General features: G+C 41.9%; 1 protein-coding gene across 1 annotated transcript in view; it reads left to right on the plus strand.

Moving 5' to 3' along the window:
• Ryr3 (ryanodine receptor 3) overlaps nucleotides 1-18,958 on the plus strand; it is a 556,876-nt gene that overhangs the window by 420,186 nt on the left and 117,732 nt on the right. Inside the window, 5 exon segments of the mRNA XM_063250329.1 lie at nucleotides 10,225-10,405; nucleotides 11,528-11,636; nucleotides 13,473-13,593; nucleotides 15,539-15,708; nucleotides 17,991-18,211. Of these exon segments, the coding sequence (XP_063106399.1) occupies nucleotides 10,225-10,405; nucleotides 11,528-11,636; nucleotides 13,473-13,593; nucleotides 15,539-15,708; nucleotides 17,991-18,211 (802 nt within the window).

An 18,958-nucleotide genomic window follows, 5' to 3' on the forward strand; every position in this document is an offset into this window, starting at 1 on the left:
AGGCATTCTTCATCATGGAAGTATCTTATTTCTCCATCAATTTTGAAAGATTATTTTGCAGAATCTCTCAATCTGAATTGAAGGTGATTTTCTTTTACGGCTTGGAATATTTCATTCCAAGTTCTCTTTGACTTAGGGCTTTGTGTTGAGAAGTCTCCTGTGATTCTTATGGGCTTTCCTTTATAGGTGACTTGTTTCTTTTCTCTAACAGCTTTTAATATTCTGTTATTGTGTTGAATTTCTGGAATCTTGACTATTGTATGGCTTGTTGGATATTTTTTGATCATGGCTAATTGTCATGTGTATGCCTCACTTATCTGTGTGTCAAATTCTGATTCCATACTTCAGAAGTTTTCTGCCATTACTACAGTGAACAGAGTTTTTTATTTTATGTCCCTTGTACTGCCTTCTGAATTTTATTGATTCTGATAAATCTTACAGTATTCTTCTTTGCATTGTCTAGCAACTGTTGGATTGATTTTTTGTAGTCTCTCGCTATCTTTAAGAAGTTTTTTATCATTAATAGCAAACCTGTTTTCTAGCTATGATATACTGTCCTCACATTGATTTATCCTGCTGCATATACTTTCAATAGAGCGTTGAGTCTTATGGATATCTGTTTGAATCTGTTTCGTGGAATCCATTTCTTTCCTATGTGAGGCATTCATGGTTTCCATCATTTTCCTAATAAGCACTTTTTATCTGTATGTACTCTAGATTCACTAGCCATGTCCTTAATTATGGTCATCATATCTTTAGTGAGAAATTATTTCTGATTCAGTTTTTTCTAGAACCTCATTCATCTGCTTTGTGACTTTTATTGCTACCATTTCAGAAAGTTTAGATAGGTGATGTTTGATCCTTCTACCTCACTGTCCCCTGGATTTGCCTTGGCTAGCTGGGAGATCTGGAGTTCCATCTTGCTTCTGTGTCTTCTCATTTTCCATTGATTAAAAATTTGTTTTCTGTGTTGATGCTTTAAATTTGCTTATGGTAGGTAGCTTTATTACAAGTGTAAAGACCTTAGAAAATGAATACTTTTCAGATGTCTTCTAGGTGTCACTTACTTTGGCCTTGAGTCTCTCTCGGTGTCATACCTCTTCAACTTATTAGGGTTGAGAAGCTGCCACTATTTGGCCAAGCACTTATTTCTTTGGTACTGGACTATGGTATTTTTTATGACCATCAGATAATCTCAGTATTGTCATACAAGGAATAACAACCAATCACAACAACTGTGTCATCTTGCTGAAAGTAGTATAATTAGTAATTACAATAGAATCAGATACAGCCGGGAAAATGACAAACTGTAGTAACTTAACTTGTCACTTTTAACCATAGGAATAAGATCTTATAATTACACAACAAAACTCTAAAACAAACCAGAAAATTATGTATAGTAAATATCCTCACAATAGTGACTTTACCCTCAGGGGAAAAATTTAAGAGGGAAAGAGTGGGGATAAAATAGAGAAATGGAAGAGAAACAAATTAGAAGCAAGGCTCAGAACAAAAAAGAATTACCCACGCTTTGGAAACTAGTAAACAAGATAAGAGGGAAAAAACAAAAACCAGAGCAAAACAAACAAACAAAAAACTAAAAACAATGTTCGTACTAATGAAAAAGCAGGAACAAACAATCAAAAGAAAAAGTGTCCACTTTAGGGTGTGTCTCTGCTGTCATTAGTAGACAAAGAAGCAGACTGAGCCCAGATCTGTGTTGAAGGATCCCAGCAAGCCTGCGGCAGAATTAGGGTGGGGTGGTGGATAATCCCTGCAAGCCTTCACTTTCGATTCCATGATGTTCAGGCTGATTCTGGTTTCTGGTTGTGAGGCTGATCAAAACTGTTCATCCCACAGCACTTGCTGGCTTCAATTTGACCTTGAAGTCTCCCAAGGCTACACTCAACCAAACACTGGGAGACTGAGGTGAAGCAAACCCTGAGTCCCAGGTTCAGCTGGCCCTTTCCCAAAATGGTGTCTGGCCAAATGCCCTCTTCTGGGGACGTTTGACTGGAGTCACTCACTAGCCACTGTAGCCCACAACATCCACTGCTGCATTCTACGGGTGCATTTCTCTGTGAGGACTCTGGAGTCTCCTGTGTTCACTGTGTCTCTGTAGGTTCGAGCTGCCTCTCTCACACTATGAACCAGGAGGTGAGGGAAAAAAACACTGTTTGCCACCTCCCTCTTCTACATTGAAGTGCCTCTCATTACTCCTTCTATCAGCACCAGTTCTCCCTAAAGATGTTTCCTGGGCCCCAGGGATCCACCTTTCTTCTCTTTCTGTTCCCCAAATTGCTATACTCCAGCATCTGGACCCCAAATCTTGGAGAGACTGATTTTCTGCTGCTCGCCACTTTGCCATCTCCCCAGACATCTGGGCTTCTTTTATAAGGACATTAATCCCATTCATGAGGGCTCCACTCTCATGTCCTGTCACCCAAAGGCCCTATCTCTAAACACCATCACTTTGGGTGTTAGGAATTCAACATACAAATTGCAGGGACACAAATGTCCACACCATGTTAGGTAAGCAGAGTTGTCTCTCTCTTTTTACAGACAGATCCTGAAGCTAGAAAAATTAAATATCTTGCCCAGAGTCATAAAGGTAGGAGGAAATGAAGTCAGGATTTGAGCCAAACGAGTTGGAGTCAGGACCTTCCTAACAGTCTCTATGATGCACAAAGAGAAATAGCACTTTCTCCTTTGAGCTTGTCAAAAATTGTGGCACACTTATTTTTCAGTGCTACTTTTTAAAAACATTTTAAAACTTAAATCAAAAGTTTTTGCTATATCAAAATAATAGAATTAGCAAATTTTTTCTAATATTATTTTGCTAGTATCTCCTAATGTTTTTGTTAAATATTCTTAAGATTTATCTTTAAAACAACTTCTTAAAACATATCATTTTCTCTACTTTATTTTTATTGGCCCGCTGAAAAGCCTTTGGCTGTCAAAAAGCTCTCACTTATGCACCAATGACAAAGTCAGTAGCCAGGCTAAACACAAATGTGTCTTTTAGCCTACAATTAATCCCTTCCTAATGGAGGTTCAGAGAAACAAATATTTTCTACTAGTCCTCAAAGAGGCAAACATTACCCTGCGCTTTCTTAAAATGAAGAGTGTTTTAGAGATGTCTTCCCCAGGCTATAAACTTACGTGTATAGAACACAGTATCTCCCAGCTCTGCTGCAATGCTTTCCCAGGCAAATTAACCATGGCCATTGTTTGGGGATCTTTCACTGAGTCTTCATGTGAAGAGCACATAAGGGATGCTGACAAGTGACAAGCTCTGCTTTAAAGTTCTGTTCTGAAGACACTTGCAACTCAAAACAGGAAACAGCAAACCCAAGTAGATTTGTCAGGGACATGCCTGGTGTAATTACTAAGCACTCGATGACTGATCACCTCTGCCTGCATAATGATGCATGTGACCTTTGGCATGCCAAGAACAATGACGGTTATTCAAATCTGGTAAAGCTAGTGCGGGCTTGCATAGCAGGAAAGACGGTGTTGAATGACATCTTAAAAAAGGAAATGCACATAGCTTAGAGTTGCACAGGGAGAACACACTTCATCAGTTAGAGTGAAGAGTACAAAGGGGCATTAGTGAAGGGCATCTAATGTGTGCATGTTTCAGAATCACCCAGTTCATTTCTACCCATGTGAGATATAACAGATTTACATAGAATGTTTAAATTAAAATTACACTGAAAGATATATTGTCATAAATCTCCCTCAAAATATCCCATCACTGTCACCACCTTCCAGAGTCATCTTTGGAGTCCTCTTTTAAGAGTCTTTACGAAGTGTGATAAAAAGAATATGGTGAATGCTGCTATCTAGTGCCATCCAATGAAAAGATGGGCTCATTAAAAACCACTGCAGTGTGTCTTCTACTTTTTCACCATATCTGACAGCATTTGACTTCTGGCCCTTCCTCAAAGCCACAATGACCAAAGGTAAACATTTGTGAGTCAATTCGGATTATGGAGCCGGTCCCAGCAGTGCCACTAAAAACATTCTTAAAAGAGGACTTTCATAACTGCTTCAGAAAGTAACAATGCTGAATCGTTTTAAAGAGTTTAACAGACAATTCTGGACAGCCCAGTGTTGTACTGATGAGGAACTTCAGTCTAAGGTAGAAGAAGGTAGAACAGAAATTACATTTGAAGTGCATCTCATGGGACTTGGGCACTTACCATCTGTGTTCCACTTTCCTGCTGGTTACATGGTGTGTGCAGTCTCTCCAGCCACCTTACTCATATTCCCACTGGAGCTCCTGGAAGGGAAAGAGGTACATGGAGACAGCTATAGCTCCCACAGAGAAAAAGACAAGGAAATAGGACTCAATTTGTGAAAACTCAAAATAAAACATCATCGAAGCCCAAAAATAAGTGCATAGTCAAAATAAGATACATAATAGAGAAGAAAATTTTCTAACCAATATGCTAATGGAAGTCAATCCCCGGAATACAAAAATCAGAAAATCTGACTGGGGTGAAAGTAAGTTTGATTCTGCTGCTTTTTCACCAAGCACACTGCCTCTGCAGTTCTCCTCCAGTCCCCTGTGGCAATGATGCCAACCAAGCCTTTTAGCCTTGGACCTAAAGGCCTAGAATCTGCACTTTATGGGCTTCGTAGATTATTTTATTGATAAGAGTAATATATGAAGCTGATGTATAAAGAAAACTATAAATAAGCCAAAATAAAAAACAAACACCAATCACCAACATTATTTACACCAAATGGTAATATTATATGCCTGGTACTCATCACAAGTTCATTTCATAACTCAGAATATCCATTAATAAGAGGTGGGTGCTATTGTATCAGAGACACTTCATTTCTACCTGTACGTTTCCATCTTATTCAAATTTTATTTCAATTTTTATTTTGAAAAATCTATGTGGACACAAACTGTAGACACACGGGCAAAACCTGGGCATGATTCTATATTTCAATGCTGGTCTTAAAAATGCTTAGGCTACTGTGCCAACCCACCGTGAGTGATTTCCTTCATTCCCTTGGCTTTATAGTCTACGTATAAGTTCATGATGCCTAAGTAAAGAATCTCTGCTTTGTCATCTTCCCTGAGCCCTGGAGTTGTATATGCTCACTTGAGGTCTAAAAGGCATCTCAAGTATTCTACAACTGATGAATAATTCTTACTTAGCATTCCAAATTTTTTCCCCAAGGATTCACTGCCTCTTTAACTAGGACTGCCAACTTTTCAGTATTCAAACAAAGCTTAGGTGGCTTCTTTTATTCAATGTTTCTGCTTATCTTCATATCAAATCCATCCATGAATTCTATTGGTACAGTGTTTATAAGATTTCTGAAATGTATCTGCTCCTCTCCATTTCCACTGGCCACATCCCACTCCAAGCTGTTGTCATCTTCCATTGGGGCCACTACTGCACTGGCGTGATAACTGAACTCCCTCTTTCTCCTCTCACTCATGTTCAGGGTTAGGGTACCTCTGCTTCATAATATATAACATCAAAACTTCACTGGCATTGGAAGGTAAGCAATAATGTCATGTGTATCTTCAAGGTAGTTGGGAAGCACTTCTACAGATCTATAATAGTTCTATTCTGACTGTCTCACCCTGAGGTCACCACCTTGTCTACTGTTTGCCTAGTGTTTCTAGATCAGGGACTAGAATGTAACAGACTCAATGAATGGGAAAATTAATTAACAAATGGACAAACAACCCCTGATTCATTCTGTGCACTATCACACTGGTTTACGGAGGCTTCTCACTTCTTCCCTTCCCAGGCTGCTTTAAAGGCCCTCAGAAGAAGATACCGTGTCCTCACTACTTGTAATGATTTGATTCATACAAGACTCCTGCATAACAAAAGTTGACATTTACAAAAATAGTGAGTTTGGGTCCTGGCCATCACCTCTGCATTATTGTGCTGAGTCAGGGGAGGCAAGCCTATGACACAGACACATGCCACAGCAGACTGCTGGTTATCACTGAAAACTCTGAAAGAGTCGCCAGCACTGTTCTAAATTAACTAGACAAGAGCATCTCTAGCCTCATCTATGCTGGGCCTCCTGCATTCTTCCTCTGCACTAATACTTCACCAGGGATCTCTTCTTTTCTTTAGGACTATTTAAAGTCTGGGGAAATGGCACAGACAGTTGCTCTAGGAACACACTGGCGGATCTTTCCTGCATCATTTCCAGTCCCTACTTGAGTCTCGGTGAATTCTGTTCATTCCACAAATATCTTTTAATGCCTATTACATGTCACTTATATGTTAAGTACTCAGCATTAGATGATTCAGACATAAGGTCCTATTATGAAATTGTAGCCTAGAGAAAAAAAAGCAACAGACGAAAGAAAGAATCCAGGGCATTTAAGAACAGATTTCTAGGGCTCCGATGTTTTTGCTGTTCTGATGATGAAGTCGAATTACTTAGGTTCAAGGGAACGTTCCCAGCAAAGGAACTTCAAAACGGAAACTGTAGCTCAAGCACAGAGATAAGAAAAAGTGATGGTAAAAATCACCATTTCTGTTAATTATCCCTGTGGTGGATATGATTAGTTTAGCCATGTAAAATGGGGAAAGTCATTACCATTTCCATCCAAATGCTTAGGAATGTTGGCAAGACAATAATAATATGAACACAGTCCTATGAATCTTCGAAAAAAGGAGCCGTGAGCATTTACACTGCTATTAATCTCATTATTCATTTTAGAATCCAAGCCAAAGCATCACTGTAAGCCCTTGGGCAAAGCTGGTTTACCTCCAGTCTTTTTCTCTCTCTGTCTCCCTCTCCCTCTCCCTCTCCCTCCCTCTCTCTGTCTCTGTCTCTCTGTTTCTGTCTCTCTCTGTCTCTTTCTGTCTCTGTCTCTCTGTCTCTCTCTCTTCTCTCTCTCTTGTCTGTCTGTCTGTCTGCCTCTCTCTCTTTCTCTCTCTCTCTCTCTCTGTCTCTCTTGATGCCCTCAAGGTCAGTATTCAGCTTTGCTAGAGCACATTTGGCTGGTGAGCAGGCTTGTTGAGCTACAGGTCATTAGAAAGAGAATATTCTTCCTGTTCTAATCATGGTGTCTGTCTGATCTTGTGAAGTTTTTTTAAAAAATTTTTGTTTTGGTCCTCTATATGGTTAGCATCAGTGTTGTACTTGAGTTTCTTGCTGTTGCAGGGTGTGCTCTTTACACCCCTTAGATGTCCAAGTGCAAGTCAGCATGGAGGGGCTTCCCAGGCTACTTGTGGGAGCCATTACCTGAACTTTGAAGACTTGAGACTCAGATAAAATATGGCTAATTGGACAAATGATCTTCAGTGGCAAACTTACCTGATTTTTCAATGTCTGTTACACCTTCTGGCTTCAAACACCATCCAGCTCCATCTTGCTGATCACTATGGGAAGAGTCTAGTTGAATTCAGCATGGTGATGAAAAGTGACTGCCCATGTACACACCCACTGGGTACCTGAAAGAATCAGAGTAGGTGTTTACAAGAGTTTAATGAAGAGAGTCGGATTTTTACTCCATCTTTGACTCCTAATTTTTTCAAATGTTCACTTCATTATTACATCTAGCAGGGAGTCTCTGTTGTTGACTGTGTTAATTATCTTGGTACTTTTATTGAGGTGTCCTCCCTGTGAGTGAACTGTATCAACACAACAGGAGCATCACTTCACCTTGTCACATTGTCTAAGCTCTCTAACAGATTGCCCAGCGTCACTAAAATTTCCTTGGCTTCTGTCTTTCAGAAATAGTTTATTCTTTCCACCATACCACTATTGTGATAGTTTTACTCTTACAACATATCCTGAGGATTCTTTTCTTACTGGTTCTGATTTAATACAAACTACTTCTTGCTGATATCGTACATTGGATGACACTTGAAGACAAAGTTTTTTCCAAAAATGTGACTCTTCTTGAAGTATTGAGCTATGAAACAGTGAATGCGTACTAATGAGCTATTTTTTGAGACAAGTTCTTGTAGTGTAGTTCAGACTGGCCTTGAGCTCACAATGTAGCCCTGGCTGGCCTTGAACTCACAGAGATCCTCTTGCCTCAGTCTCCAAGAGCTGAGTCTGATGACCTATTGAAATTCAGTTTAATAAAAACTTTTCTGGGCCAAGTTGCATAACTCCAGAACATACAGTGATACGTGTTTATGGTCTTAAATGTAAGCTGAAGTACAGAAGGTTGGGTGGTAAACAGGATGTCGGCAAGCCAAGTTCTTAAGACATGACAGCTAAGACCACCTCTTCAGGTCTGGGAGAAACATCAGGTATATTCAAGTATGAGTTCACAAGAAAGATGAGCCTAGGTTAATTTCAAGCAAGCTCAGCTCCTGCATTCAGCTGGACATGGTGGGAGGAATCTCATCATGTGAATTAGACTAACACATTCCCTCCAAAAATGAAAGTCGTGAATATCTCAGCAGGACCAGTGAGACCAGTGGGAGGGAGAAGTGTGTCTATTCACACAGGGATTTGCTAAAAAGCTGGGCAAAAAGTCAAGTTTGGGGGATTCCCATTCTCATATTCTAATCACAACATTTCTAAGTTGATTCTTGAACATTTTTATTAACCAGAATTTAAACATGTAGGGTGTTTGTAAAATGCATTTGCAAGTTATTTGATACTCCTCCCTCCAAAAAGATGGAGCCTAACAATTCTCCCTCTAAGTACAGGCTAGACTTAGTGAATCACTTCTAAAGAGTAGTGCGTGGAAGAATAGTTAGTAATGGGATTCCAGGTTATTAAAGGCATCACAGTCTCTGCCTTACTCTCTTCTGGATTCCTTGCTTTGTGGAAAGCCAGCTGCCATGATGGGAGAATATTCAAGCAGCCCTACAAAAAGGTCAGTCTGGTACGGAACCATGGCCTGCATCCAACCTTCAGCAAGCAGCTGAGGCCTCTACCAGCAGCCATGCAAGTGAACTGGGAACCTGACACTACAGGCCCAGATAAGCCTTCAGAAGACTACAACCCAGGCCAGCCCTGTGACTGTGGTCAAAGGGGAGATCCCAAGACAAGACCACCGAGTCTGGTCTCCCAAATTCCTCATCTACAGAAACTGTGAGATAATAAATACTTACAGGTTTAGCCAGCTAAGATTTGAGGTACTTTTTACACAGGATAAATAATAAAACAGCTTATCACAATGCACACTCAGTCCTTCAAGAAATGCCTTATTTCTTCAGGCTTCATTTAATATACAATATCAAAAAGTCTTTCCTGTGAGACTTGTCTCAGGGATCAAATTCTCAGACAAAAATTGGAATTTTACTCAAGAAAAAAACATATTTTATGAAGTTTGAGTATGCTATGGAACTGCTTTGGAATGTAAGTGTTGGATCTGAGAAGCAATGGCTTCTCTCTGTAAGTGTTTCCACTACTTAATCACAGCGTCAGGAAATCACAGCCCTGTCTTAGCTGTCTGATTCATCCCACGAGAGTACAGGATACAGTTCCCCAATTTTTATGTTCCCTCAGAGCTACTGTAGGAATAACCAATAGAACTTTACCCACGAGACTCCTCATCTGGATGAAAGATTTCAGAAATGAGTTTAGTCCATATGCACGGCTCTGGTGGTTCTAGAGCAGTGATGGTGAACCGATGGCATGTACCAATCAGCAGAGCTCTCTCTGTTGGTACAGACACCAAGTGTAGGAATGATTTTCCTAAACTAAAACCTCAGTGCTCAGCTTTAACTGCAGTGTTGGCATTCTGTAATATGTCAGTGGATTTTGGGTTGCAGTTGGGGTACTCAGTCTGTGATAGGTTCACATCACTGTTCTAGGGGATTTATTAGACCCAGTGACAGTCACTGAATCCCACGCTAGCATGGTGTTTCCCAGGTGTTAGCCAAGTACATCAACCTAATCTATCACATTATTTCTTTTCAAGAGAGAAAGCAAATTAGTACCTCCTTGTTGCATTGATAAAGATAAAGTTCTTACATTCTCTAAGCCACCTGTGCATGAATCAGTCATCCATAGCAGACTCAGTAGCATATTATCCACCAGAAGCCTGAGAGGAAGAGTAAAACTCTATTCCATAATATTTTACCGTATAATAAACAGATGCTGGTTTAATTCGTCAGAGATCACCTTTCTTCCATTGGTATTTCCTCATAACCCTTAAGCACAGGCAACTCTTCTGCCCACTCATCAATGGGAGTGACTTCTTGGGTCATCCTTTCCAGTGAGAAGGAAACAGTGTCTCTTTCCTCCTCTCCTCAGGTGAGAGTGTGGAAGAAAATGCTAGTGTTGTGGTCAAGCTGCTCATCAGACGCCCCGAGTGCTTTGGCCCCGCCCTGCGGGGTGAAGGAGGAAATGGCCTGTTGGCAGCCATGCAAGGAGCCATCAAGATCTCGGAGAACCCAGCTCTCGACCTCCCTTCTCAGGGATATAAGAGAGCAGTGTAAGTGCAAGGAGTTGCCTTCTAGGATGGATGTACTTGGTGAGTTTCTGGATAGTGTCAGTATGTGGCTGGTAAGGAGGTATCAATAACTTCCCCCAGTAGTAAAAGCATAGAATTTTTATGGTTATTAAATATTTAAAATCACTTTGCCAAGCACAGTAGTGTCTTTGCTCTTCAGGAAATCTGAGTGACAGTGTCTTTGCCTTCTTCATTCCCTTGCTCCACTCAGCCCGGGTACCAGGGTACAGGGCACTGAACCCTCTTGGCCTCTATGGCAGTTTCCCAAGGCATCGCCACTCTGTATCTCTGGAGGAGGCCATCTGGAGGCTAAAAGACCAGAGCAAGGGTACAGTCCTTGTCATCTCCAGATCATTAATCTGTAGTGTCTCATCCTGCACCTCACTTTTAAAACAAGTAATGTTCTCCACTTTCTCTTCTAAAAGTTCTCAGGAAAATGTTGGGGTTTGATTCCTTAATAGAGAAAAAAAGAATTGTGGATTCCAAAAAGTCATGGCTTTAATAATCTTGGTATTTAAAAGTTAGAGACATAGTTTGTAGATGATCTGACTGTCTTGTTACCTGCGTGCCCCCTTGTCACACCTTGTGATTAGTACCCTTTATCCCGTCCTCTAGATTAGAATCTACAGAATGTGAACTACCCAGAACAGGTAGCTTTGAAGGCTATTGGCTTTTTCTTTGTCTTCAGTTATGGTAGGCGACTCAATAGACCCAAAGCGTACACTGTTCCAACTTCCTCACGTAACATGAGAAAAAACTGAGACCCATGGTTACAGCCTATTGGCAGCACAGCCGGGCACAGACGTAGCCCTCTCAACTCCTTGCCCACTGTGGTTTCCACACAGACTCAGAGAGGGAAGACAGTAAGAAGTGTCCACACTCATGCATTACAGTTCATAGGATTCTGGAGATGTCAAAACAAATACTTGAATCCTTTGAGTTTGATGAATAAAACCACCTCATTGCCTGCTGAAAGGAGAGATTCCCAGGAAATGCTGGTGTGATGCTCAAGGAGAACAGTGTTTCTATCTTGAGCCCCAGTTCTCTAATAACATGGCGAGCCTGCTAATCTCACACCTGCTTGTGTTCATTCTCTCTCTGCAGCACAGAAGACCGTGAAGAGGAAGAAGAGATTGTGTATATGGGCAACGCAATTATGTCGTTTTATTCTGCCCTGATAGATCTCCTGGGCCGCTGTGCTCCTGAAATGCATGTAAGTGATAGAGTTCCCAGAGGGCATCTTTTGAGAAACCTGAGCCAAGAAACACTGTCAGTGTCCTGAACACAGTTTTCTTCCTCTGTGCCTGGCGTTTGCTAGCATGCCTTTCTCTTGGTTATATAACATCGAAGCATAATACCCAGTGGGGCAGCTTTCCAAGGAAGGACTTCTGCTGGGGTGATTATACGTGGGGTTTCTCTGTGGCATTAGTTAGTATTAGTTGGACATACACTCGACACACTTAATTTCCATCACTTCCCAAGATTATGTTTTATGTCCTTCAGTTGGGTCACAATGTGACCAATTTGCATCTCATTCGAGGCCATCCTGAGTGACCTCATAGACTCCACGAGCATCATGAGGATACTCTAATGTGGAAAATCCCCTTGTCTTGATGACTGTGGTGTTCAGATCCAAGAAAGCAGCCTCTCACCAGGTTCATGTCTAATCAGTTTCCTGAAAAATGAAGTTTTCATAGATGCACAGGAATGACTGATCCTGTTTCATGGGGCACCATCTCGGGCTTCCAGTTTTGCCTAAAAAGTGTGTTCATTCCCTCTCATTTTCATCCCTGCTGAGGGCTTAGAAGTTGCCTTGTTTTGTATAAAGCCTTGTATCATAAGTGAGAGAGGAAATAATTGCTGTTCATGTGCAAAGAAAATCTAAATCTTAGGAAAGGGGGCTGCATGGAATTCTTAGGATTCTGTTTCTTAGGGTAGTAAACCAGCCCGTCCCCTTGGACCTGGCTTTCCACTCCAGTGTCTCCTAGAAACAGTCAGGGAAGCAGCAGGGTGAGCAGCAGGCTTGGGAGAAGTAGAGTCAGAGACCACCATGTGTTCCTACTGCAGTTCTGATCAGCTCTCTGCACTTCCTGGCTTATTCTCAGAAAGGCAATGTGGGATGGCTAAGTCACAGGGTTCACAAGGGAAGGGGCTCCTGCCTGCTTGCCACTCTGTCCCCGACACTTTACATGCACACACACATGCACACACAAACTCATGCACTCTCACGCCTCTCTGTGACCCCTACTGTGTCAGCAGTAGGAGAGAAAGGAAGATGCCGTCCTCACTGACAGCTGCCCATGCACTCACAGAAAAAGGAGGTGCAGCCAGTGTGGACACATAGGGTTCTCCTTTCTCTGGTGCCTCCCAGCACCATAGTCCAGGACGTCACCAGTCCACGTGGCATAGACTGAATCCCTGGCAGCTCAGACCCAGCAGAGGGCCCCCATCTGCACTGCAGAGAGCACACCTGTGGGAAGATGTGGTGCACCACGTACATGCTGCTCGGCACATGAGGGTCTGCACAGACCCGGTTATTCGCCCCAGGGTGCCTCCACCTACAGGCTCAGGTTCTGCCTCATTCTTGACACCCCTGTTGCCAGCCAGCATTTGTCAAATTCTCAGGAAACTGAAAATCCTAAGCCATTTCTACATTTACTAGAATTCTGGAATCTGGCACTGTGGTCACATTGTCAACACTTTTGTCACCACAACCATGAGCACTCCCAGTGGTGCAGTCACACTGAGAAAGAAAACCATCCACAGGCAGTGTATTTTCTGCTTGGTCCTTTAACTGATGGCTGTTTCAACCACAGCAATGAAATGAAACAGCCCCTCCACAGTTATTCCCTCAGTAAAGACCTTCTGGAAAACAAAGAGAAAGCTTCTGTCTTTCTCTGGGCACAGGTGTCTCTGGCAGCTAGAGGAATACAGAGGTGGACCTCTGCCCTGAAAGAGCACCACTTTCTTGCCAGAGGATTGGAGATGGGGTGGAGTGGAGGTGTAGGACATCATCTATCTAATCCCTTTCTGCAATCCTGCATTACAGCTTATCCAGACGGGAAAAGGGGAAGCCATCCGCATCCGGTCCATCTTGCGCTCCCTGGTCCCCACGGAGGACCTGGTTGGGATCATCAGCATCCCACTGAAACTGCCCTGCCTCAATAAAGGTAGGAAAGCTCCCTCAGACCCCCCAAGATGGCACCCCTGAGTGCCCACTTGTAGGGCAGGCTGCCCAGGGAAAATCTTTCTCTTTCTCCAATGATGAGTAGCTTTCTCCTCTATATTCTAGCCGGCTTCCCTCTCATCTGTATCATACCTGTGCCAGAATGACTAAACAGGGACACGTGCCTTCTCCATCTAACCCTGTGCAGCAGTGGACAGAATGGGGAAAATGAAACATCTCACTGTGGTCTTTCTTCTTCTTTTGCCTCTGCCGGTATCATGGTAGTGGCAGCTTGGGTAACAGTCAGGCAGACTGTATCTGCCACAGTCCAAAACCTCGCAGCTGAGGTTCATGGAAGGTACATGTGACATTTGACAGTCATCTTTGAAAAACTCTCCCCAAAGTACAGTATTGTTTCTCCAAGTTATTCTACCTGCTCTCTGGGCAGATGGAAGAATTAGAAAGATGGAGTGACTCTGTCTGTTGCAGTGTTTCCCCCAACTGATATTCAATGAAATATTTTTGTACATTTATTAATAAGAGGTTTGGGGTCAAATAGGTTTGGGGATGCACTGCATTTTTATAACCTCATAAAGCATAGTAAAATTATAATTTCCTCGAGAAAACTAGTAATAACCTAAAAAGATGTTGAACTCAATATTTTCTGAATATTTGATGGATTTTTTAAGCACAAAACACTCATGCATCTCCCACAAAAATATGTTCCTTGGTGTTCCAAACTCCAAGCGAGGTTGAGCGATCACATCAGCCTCCACCACTCAGCTCTAGTGCCCTCTCGTGGTTAGTGAGGGAGATGCCAGCTGCTGTTCCTTTCATCCCTGCCATGCTTTATAAGGTCCCACACCTTTCTAGTTACAGTATTTACATATTATATCACTGCACTTGGTCATTTGAGGGCTCTCTTTTCTAAATTTTTAGAGCAAACAAAACGGGAGGGAGAAGATTTTAAACGCTCTTTCAAAATCCTTTTTTCTCCAAACTGTTCTTATTTTCTCCATGGGATTCCCCACTTCGTGCTGGCATGGTCGTGCATGCCGGGAATCCCAGCACTGGGGCAACTGAGACAGGAAGAGCACCATGAATTCAAGTCCAGCCTGGGCCACATAAGCAAGTTCAAGGCCAGCTTGCACTATGTAGCAAAACTCTTGTTTCAAAAAAGAAAAAAAAACTTCATTTTGAACCTGTTTATTAAAATAAGTTTAGAATTTTTGCATGGTCTGATAACAGCAGTAGCAAACTTTTTAGCGCTTTTAGTGATGCAAACAGCCCACTGTGGAACATAGGACTCCCCAGTGCTGATCTAATGTAAGCACCTCCTAAATCAGATCATTGCTTCCAAACACAGCAAGTGTTTTTTATGCTCTTTATGATGTATTGGTTTCAGAAGGCAGGAATAATATTCAATGCAAGCCTTCTTCTTTAATATCTTACCACTTACTTCTGTCTTCCGTTAACAAAGTAATAAATCCAGCCTGAATTCTCAGCACTTGCCTGTTTCTGTGATGTAAATATTTTCATCATGGCCGAAGCTACCAATGTTACACCACTGAACGTGGAGTTGAAATGAGACTGTGTATAGCACAGCATCACAGTGTGTTCTTACATAGAAATGCAGTGGAGAGAACCTCAATAGAGTGTACAGAAAGTGTCGTAGGAAGTGATGAGTGATAAGTATTTGTCACCTTTTTAAGTGTAACTCATTCAAATTGTGAAGTTAAATTTTTGAATAAGGGATACATTTAATAACTGACTGACAGCATTCCTGGAATTTTGGCAGTTGGCTCCTGAACCCAGAATAAGCTGACTTCAGCAGAACACCGTTGTCTTCGGAATTCCTATTGCTTATTAGAACAAACAGGCAAAGTTTGGTGTGTTGCATTTTAAGATTGTGGAGGTAATAAAAAGGAAAAACCTTTTCTGCCTTTCAGATGGGTCAGTCAGCGAGCCCAACATGGCAGCCAACTTTTGCCCTGACCACAAGGCACCCATGGTACTGTTCTTGGACCGCGTTTATGGCATTAAAGATCAAACTTTTCTGCTCCATTTACTGGAGGTTGGGTTTTTGCCTGATTTGAGAGCCTCTGCCTCTCTAGATACAGTAAGTACCTAAGTGGAAAAAAGTTCTCTCCCCACGTTGTAAAATTAGTAGTCTGGACTTTAAAATCAAATCTTTTCTACATACTCACTGACTATATTTTAACAGTGGAAAAAGCAGTGTCACCAAGAAATGGAAGATATTTGTCATGAACAGAAATTGCCATATAAGTACAGGATATCTGACTTCCAATATTCAACCTGGCTCCTTCAATCACAGTTTTTAAGTCTTGCTAATGTTTGCAGAGAGAAGATTCCTGCTCATTGCAGAATGTTTCGCAGCATCCCTGGCCTCTACCCACTAGATATCTAGATATCTGGATATCTAATGTCCTACTCCCCCCGCCCAAACCAAAACCAATCCAGATATCACCAGATGTCCGGTGAACACTGGGCTGTGTTGCTTCTGAAAATTGATGACTGTCAGCGTTGCGGGTTCATCTCTGGGGTTCATGCACTGAGCATCAGAAAGGTCAGGTGTGAACCCAGGGGCATGACAAAGTTCAGTCCAAGAGTCCAGTGGACATTGAGGTTGAGGGAAAATACAGTAATCCAACATCAACAGGGATCAAGACAGGAGATTCCAGGAGTTAAAAAAGACATCTGCCACATATTAGGGCTGTGCAGAAAAATAGTGTGCCAAAAGTTCTGAGCCTGAGAGGTAAAGGCAAGCGAGATCTCCTTAGATCTCAAAAATGTCCTTGCAGCTCAGGATTTTGGTTAAAAAGTTTATCAGAGGGTATACCTGGTGTCCAGCCTCTGAAGTGTGAGCCCGTGGGGTTGGTCAGCAGCTGGACCTTAACTGAGATGGATTCCACCAAAAGAGTTACCCAGAAATAGAAACCAGTCTGACCCCCAGCCCTATTGGATTCTCTACTCAGAAATGGAGACCTTTCTGTGGCATGTAGGTGAGAAACAGTGCATCCACAAATTACCAGAGTATGAGGGGCACATGATCCGTCTGGATTTTTAAAACAATGCACCTACCACTGCTTTTGTTAGGAACTTTTCTACAAAAATTACTTGATCTAAAAAATAATATTTTTAATTTATGGGATGTCTCCAAGTTTCCTCTTCAGGCATTTAATTTTTTACAGATCAAATAAATAGCAAGTGCTATTTCAGCATCTGGCATTCAATCACATGCTTGTCCAAGCACCATCTGCAACAAAAAGATTTTCTATTCAGTTCCCCAGCATGCAGATATTCAGGCATTCTCATCTACAAACTTTCAGGCCACTAGAATCAAAGTTCTGCTTTCCTTGTTTTAGCAACATTGTCTATGAAAGTGATAAATGTAAAACATGAGCTATTTCTTTCAGAATGATTAACAAAGTGTCCAGAAGACAAACTTGATAATTAATAGGAGCACCCAGAAATGTGTACAGTTCAAAGAAAACAGCTTTTCAAATCACAAGTTGTAGAAAATGTGTTACAGATACAATGGCTGTGGTAATCACAGGAAATAATGATAATATTTTATCTCCGTGGTTCTCAAGATCTTTTTTGAAGTTCCACAGTTTTCAAGACGGTAGCTAATCATGCTCTGGCTATATTTAGTGTCACTAAACGGGTCTTCCCTTGAATTCAGTCTGTCCATCAAAATAAACAAAAGAGAGCATTGTGAACAAGATTTAGGGCATAGTTTTAGAAAAGGCCATTGAGTTCTATTCCTTTTAGACTTGTCCCATGTGGAGTTAGGTTTCTTTTACTGAGAAGCATCCACCCGCAAGACATTCATCAGGCAGTGAACTGCTCAAATATTTATAAATTACCAGATGAGGGCACAGCTCTACTTTCTCATTGTAAAGCTATCACCAAACCGGTGTATTTGGAAAACTACTTAACCTGTAAACACTTAATAATCTTCAGTCTCCAGAAGTTGAGAAATGAGAGCTAAAACTGGAATAATAACTGTTACAGCCCAGCAGCTGGTCTTGCAAGCATCAAGGGTGTAAGGTTAAATTGAGCGTGGCCTGAGTTTAGTAATGGTTTACAGTTTGCCTTTGTGGGAAGCATGTTTGTAGGATCATTTGGGATTCAGCCAGCTTTCACTCTTTACTTTTTTATGGTTTTTATTTTTTCCTTTACATTTTTAAAATGTTACTTAAAATGCAAAAGAAAAAAGGCCTGCCGACCAAGTGGGAAGTTGTTCATACTGTTGCTCTGAAACATAAACCAGCCTGAACCGTGTTAGGCTTCTCGAGCTCCAGCTTGGGAATTCAGACACGGGGCAGTCTGACCACTCTCTGAGAGGTTAATAAACCTCATGATTCCCTCCCCTAGGTGTCCCTCAGCACCACAGAGGCTGCACTGGCGCTCAACAGGTATATATGCTCTGCGGTGCTCCCGCTGCTTACGAGGTGCGCCCCACTGTTTGCCGGGACGGAGCACTGCACCTCCCTGATTGATTCCACGCTGCAGACCATTTACAGGCTCTCCAAGGGGCGGTCCCTCACCAAAGCACAGAGGGATACCATAGAGGAATGTCTGCTGGCCATTTGCAAGTGAGTACCCGTCTGTCTTTGAGTTCCATGCACGCATCCATGCCACGTGTAGTTAATCGTATAATCTACACTACTGATGCAGTCTGAGGACGCTGCCAGTCCTTCCACACCCATCAGTCCTCTCCAAACACCTCTTCTTCAGAGACGCGTGGTATCGTTTTGGCACAAACTCTTCCTATGGAATGGGGCGGGGTGAGATCAGGCTTTAGCAGTGAGAAATGACAGAACAGGGGAAGGGACTATGCTTCAAACGTACTCTCGATTATGAGATAATTGTTTAGTGCCCAAGATAAAGCCAGAGCACATTCATTCGTTCTCCACAAGAGAACACTCTCTATACCTTCCTCTCAATTTTTTTTCTGAGTATAAAACTGCCCAAAAAATGAGGTTTTAAAAAATTGTTTAAAAGGTCAATCTCATACATTTCAAATGTAATAGTGGTTCCTACGTGCAAGGTACTTTATTAAAAATGAACCTGTGTCTGCTGATTTTGCATCTTCTAACCCCAGAGGCTGCAGATCCCTTTCCAAAATCAGAGCCTGTACTCTGGCTGTTTTATTCATTTCAGGATTACTAGAATAACCGATAGAGAATTAAGTTAACTAGATAATTTTTGGTCTTGCAAGGGAGATAAAGCTTGTAGACACACTGACACCTCTAGGAATTACAAGGAAATATGTTTTCTCCTTGGCTAATGACCCCATTGCTTATTTATTATATGGGCCTTTCCATTTCTTCCTCACTGTG

Source organism: Cavia porcellus, unplaced genomic scaffold (genome assembly GCF_034190915.1).
Source record: "Cavia porcellus strain 051 isolate PalLab524CR breed Dunkin Hartley unplaced genomic scaffold, mCavPor4.1 scaffold_6, whole genome shotgun sequence".
Lineage (NCBI taxonomy): Eukaryota > Metazoa > Chordata > Mammalia > Rodentia > Caviidae > Cavia > Cavia porcellus.